At 35.6% G+C, this 5,493-nt stretch overlaps 1 protein-coding gene across 1 annotated transcript; it reads right to left on the bottom strand.

The window, feature by feature from the left end:
- Nucleotides 1–601: 601 nt before the first annotated feature.
- hs3st1 (heparan sulfate (glucosamine) 3-O-sulfotransferase 1) lies at nucleotides 602–5,218 on the bottom strand. Its single transcript, XM_034014205.3, has 2 exons — nucleotides 4,983–5,218; nucleotides 602–2,713 (listed from the first exon to the last, which is right to left on the bottom strand). Exon 2 carries the CDS (start codon nucleotides 2,599–2,601, stop codon nucleotides 1,639–1,641), a length of 963 nt encoding a protein of 320 aa, XP_033870096.1. The 5' UTR covers nucleotides 2,602–2,713; nucleotides 4,983–5,218; the 3' UTR covers nucleotides 602–1,638.
- Nucleotides 5,219–5,493: the final 275 nt, after the last annotated feature.

Raw genomic sequence — 5,493 nt, forward strand, 5'->3', positions numbered from 1 at the left:
ATCACAATAGATGAACCATGTTCCAATTCCCTTCTCAATTTATAGATTGCATTAAAAAAAAAAAAAAACACACACACAATCAGAGGTGCCAGCATCGTTAGAAATAGTAACTGTCCTTCTCAACCCTATATCCAAAGAAGCAACAGTACAATGCAAAGGTACTGTACCTGAAAAAGCATTGAACCAGTAGTGTGACATTTACACTGTCAGCAAATTCAACAATACTTCTGTCGATTTATATCTATCTATCTATCTAATTATATATATATATATATATATATATATATATATATATATATATATATATATAAAATATACATATATCTATATATTTATGTGTATACCATACGCTCCACTAGTGAGCATGAAGACGCCACTCAAGAAAATGAGTTTGTGGTGATTTTTTTTTCTGTGAACGGCAGGGATTGAAGCAGTGCAGTTTTATAGTGACGAAAAAGGTAGGAACAAAAACCTCAACTGGAAATGCACACTCGCTGGATTGTCCTGAAAATCCAATCCAAGCTCTTGATAATATTTCTGTGGTTACACATGTAGTGAGTACGTGGTGTGCAGCACAAAGAAAAGGACGCATTCAATAGAATAAAAAATAGTATTTTTTATTAGTTCAACATAATCCTTCACTTCAAAATCATGAAATCTGTTACCAATAAAGAGGCTTATTAAAAATATATATATATATATATTCATATAACAGAGATAAAACTGCTATACAGAACCCATATCCCATTGTTAGTTTAATTAATGAAGTTACACTTAAGGCAAGACTAACGCTTCCTTGCTGATAGGTACAGCGGGTCATTGCGGGAAAGCACTTGAAACAAAAAGGCTTTATAATAGTTGTAGCTTTAGGGATAGAAATGCATTCCATAAGTGGGCACAATCTTATTTTTCAGTTGATAGAAGTGGGAAATATTAACATGTTCTGCCATTCACTTGCAAAGCACAGCCAGGCCAACACAAGCTTAACCCTTTAATAACAATAATTTGTACTGGCCATGTGAACGTTTATAAACTGTAGGCGAACACTTAGCTTTGGTTATGATTTTTTTTTTTTTTTTTTTACACTTCGCTTAACCATTTGGAACCACACAAAAATAAATGTTAATTTATACATTTACAAGCAGTTTGGCGGTATTTATTTATTTATTTTTCTAAATGCACTCTGTAATCACAGTTGGTAATATGCTGTTCTGGGGATGTTTGCATCCTGTTTTAGTAAACTATACAGCCTGGAACAAATGGGAGACAAGTCTGCAGTACATTACTAGAATAATACTGTCTTTATTGTGCAGAATTGTTCACAAAGCAATCCAAACCTACGCTGCCACAAGTGTACAGAAAACACATGTCCACTGTTCAAATTATATTACCAACAGAAGAGAAAGCATGCAATCAATGAACACAGATAAACAGTCACACAACTGGCTTTTGATGCTATATTTTCAAAACTTGTAAAAAAATATATTTACCTTATGTATATCATGTATACTGTACACTATCTTTTTTTCACTTGGATTACATTTACATGTAAATTATTCCCTATTATCTACAAATACTGCTTATAGTTTATGCTGCTGGAATGTGTCAATTTTCATATCAACTATACACCAGCATAAATTAATGCCAATCAAAGGTCCTGTCAATCAGTTCAAAGAATTTTTTGTTTGGCTCATGAAAAAACTGGTATAACTTATTAAGTATTGGGGAAGCCACTTGAGGATGTGCTCTTCCTTTTGACTCATGTAAACACCTCTCTCTGCCACGGTCCCTTAGGCAGTAAAAACCTTTTGTTTGGTTAAAATAAAAGTTTGAGGCATTGATTTGTGCCGAGAGGTTTAAAAACTTTTCAACCCTTTTCATTTCAGGAAGGGGGTCTTTGATCAAGACATCTCCATCAACCACGTGAATGTGTGATAGAGGAAAATACTTTAACCAGTTCTGCATGTGGATGTAATACAGGCTTCTGTTTAATGCTTTGTAGTCCATGCTGATGTCCCCATTTTTAATAAGCACCGTCTCAATAGGCTGGTACAGCTTGTGCTTGTGCAGATGATTGTAAAACACCTGAGTGTAGTCCGAGAGGATTCTCTCAGTGGGGTCTCTCAGGATCAAGAGGAGCCTGATGGCCGGGTTCATTTTATGAATTCTCTCTGGCACTTTACTAGAAGTGAAATATGCTGGAGTCTTCTCCACTGTGATTTGGTGGGGGTACGAGAAAGGCATCTGACTGACATACCACTGTAAGCCTTTCTCAAAATGGTCCTCCCAATCAAAAAAGTGAACCTCGCTCTCTGCTGCTGCAATGCCAGGGTGGAGACTTAGCATTTCAATTAAAGCTCTCGTCCCACCTTTCCTCACTCCGATGATAATAGTTTGAGGCAGGTGCTGGCTGGTTCCATTCGGATGGACAGCTGTTTGGGTCTCATTTTGGACGGAAGGTGCTTTTAGTTGCTCATCGTCAACAGTCTTTGGTGACGCGCCAGCCTCATCATTTACAATTTGCCTGGATGGAACAGACAGCGGCTGCGATACAAAGAGAAACAGTCCAAGCAAACAGGCTGCCATCACAGAAGTCCTCATTCTGGTTTTATTCAGCCTGGAAAAGGGACTGGAAATAAATTCCACATGGAATAAAATTGGTGAACAGGTAACTGACAACTTGAACTTGAAGATTCCTCAATGAAAGACGTTACTGAAAAAAACATTATAATAAATTGATCAGAATAATAAAAATGTACAAACAAAACTGTGTTGATGCTTTTTGGAAACAGTTCAATTAGGCCTGCGTGTGTATGCTATAGTTTTATAGTTAAGTATTAACTAACTTGGGACACTGATAATATGCAAAACAGTGTTCATTTCCTGCATTGTAAAGCACTGCACATTGCAAGACGGTGTTAAGATTTGTGTTAATACAGCCGCATGTCTCTACAGGCTACAGAGAATGAAATGCAAGGTATGGAGTGATAAAACACACAGTATAACATTATCCCAATTGTAGCTGTTACAATGACTTTTTAACAGACTATGATTACCATTTATTATTCACTGATTACTACTTCCAGGGATTTCTGAGCGTTCCTCGGCCAATTAAATATTCCGTTTTTGGTTCCATTATATATTATAGCATAAAAAGAAATCACAAATGAACAGCAGCCAAATAAATTGAAATACAGCATTGTTTTTCTTTTTCTGCGCTATAAAAATAGAAATACATTATCCAAAAAGCTTTTATCTTTTTATACCCATACCCCATAAAATGCACCTTCCCTTTTCAAAGAACAATGCAGAACACAGCGAGTTCTGCATTGTTTTTATATATTTGCAATGTTTTTGATTCTTTAAAATACTGATTTCAGGCTAAATGCAACACATTCTTAAAACAATATATAATGAGAAAGGGGAGTGGCAAGCATGACATAGTACAGCAGAAGGAGAGAAGACCCTGCATTTATATTTTACACCCTAAAAATAAACAAGCCAGTCCAATAAGCCCGAGAACAAATGCAGAAAAAATAAGTCTGTTTTTAAACCTGGAATTAACATGTGTTTACACTTTTGGTTGCTGTTGTTATATTACGCATTAGAATTATGGTCATTCATAGTGACAAAATACAGTATTTGCATTATCTTTTTTTTTTTTAACCCAGAAATACCTATGCAGGACCTCCAGTGGATATATACATGTCTAAAAAACAAGAAAGAGACCTGCAGTTTGACTATTCATTCAAAGACTTACAGGAGATCTGTCTGATTATGATACATAAAAAATGGACATCAGTCGTTTATGATTCTGGTAATTAGGGATTTCTATCAAACCCACTTGATTTATAGTTATGTACTAGTAGCCAGTGATCAGTGGATAGTGGACTTTAGGGGAGTCCACAACCAAACAGGTCCGTTATTTTTTTTTTTCCATTATTTTGCTACACAGTGGTAACCCCCCACGCCTGGTACTTACGTTCTGTATCAACCTTGAGTGGATTTGAGAAATAAATTAGCCACAATATATTTTTTGGTGAAACAGAAAAGTTAGAGAGACACCAGACAGGCATTCGACTATTGTGTGTGTAAAAAAAAAACAAAAAAAAAAAAACAACACATAAATAAAATATAAAAATACATTTAAGCTGCATTTGCTTTTCTCAATCATTTCAATCATTTCTTGTTTTCAAAAATAAATATCACCCGGAACCATTATTTGGTAGGCGGTATTGCAGCCAATACCAATCCCAACCAAAAAATAAATTGTAGCTGATCCACATGCAAAATACATTTTTGTATTACGACAATGTTTTGATATTATTATTATTATTATTATTATTATTATTATTATTATTATTATTATTATTATTATGACAACAACAACATCAGAAAGGCGTTGACATTAGTTACATTTAATTATTTAGGCTATACAATTGATACTCCAAGTACTGAGCTGCCGATAACCATTACTGAATTAAATAAATGACAGGACAAGCGCGCAGTATTTGCAAGAGGAAGACCAAGAGTTTTATTTTTTTCTTCTAGTTTAGTTCTATTATTTTTCTTCAAAGATATTAATAATGAGATTACCTGTTCTTAGTGAGAAAAACTGAGCACACATTAGGACATCCGCGTTCCACATATAAATTATTTGAACAGAATCATATGAAAATTGTCAGCATGCATTTACGCTTAGAGAGGAATAAACAGTTGACAATTGCGCAATATGCTTGAAATGTTACCAACTTCAGGAGACAATTTATTCCCAAGGCTGACTACTGCCCTTCAGTTCAATCCTCTACTAAACCACGAAGGAAAACTTTGTGCTTCTTACAGGCTAAGTTTCACGTAAGGTACATAAAATATACCGGCACAGAAAACAATATGAAAAATCTAATTACGAACATTCAGTGTATTTTTTCTCCATCTATTGCTAATTTAATCTGCTACATTTAACCCCCAAAATGTTCACTTACCGTTTTAGTAGTTGGTTGCCCTTGTGTAAACAGACAACAGTACTCCCTTTTTTTTTTTTTTGTTTAAAAGGTATCAGCACTCAAACTGATGTTTCGGAGAACTAGCCACATACCTCTCAACTGAGAAACATTTAACTGAAGGATTTCTTATAAACCCTCAGAGACAACGGTAAGTGGTCTACTTCTCGAGAGAGTATCTGCACTTCTGCATAGTCGACAGTGATATGGCAGAAAGTACCCCTTATTTCGACAGGGAGAGAGTTTCACGCCCACAATGCAAATACCCCTCCTTCCTCACAGACTCACTTCAGCGGAATGACGGCCTCTGCATCAGTGTTGGTGTCGGTGTTTAGTACGCTGTTAGAAATGTTTTCCGAATATTTTTTTTTTTGGGGGGGGGGGGGGGGGGGGGGGCTTGGTGGGTTAGACATTGTATGGGAGGGTAGGTGTAAATCAGAATTAAAAATTCAATTAAGAAATTACAACACTGTAGTTAGTAGTTACCCTTCAT

The sequence above is a fragment of the Acipenser ruthenus genome, chromosome 2 (assembly GCF_902713425.1).
Source record: "Acipenser ruthenus chromosome 2, fAciRut3.2 maternal haplotype, whole genome shotgun sequence".
NCBI classification, from domain to species: domain Eukaryota; kingdom Metazoa; phylum Chordata; class Actinopteri; order Acipenseriformes; family Acipenseridae; genus Acipenser; species Acipenser ruthenus.

What these genes read in the sequence shown, in the direction of transcription:
- hs3st1 (XM_034014205.3), bottom strand. Translation starts at nt 2,601, where the DNA reads ATGAGGACTTCTGTGATGGCAGCCTGTTTGCTTGGACTGTTTCTCTTT.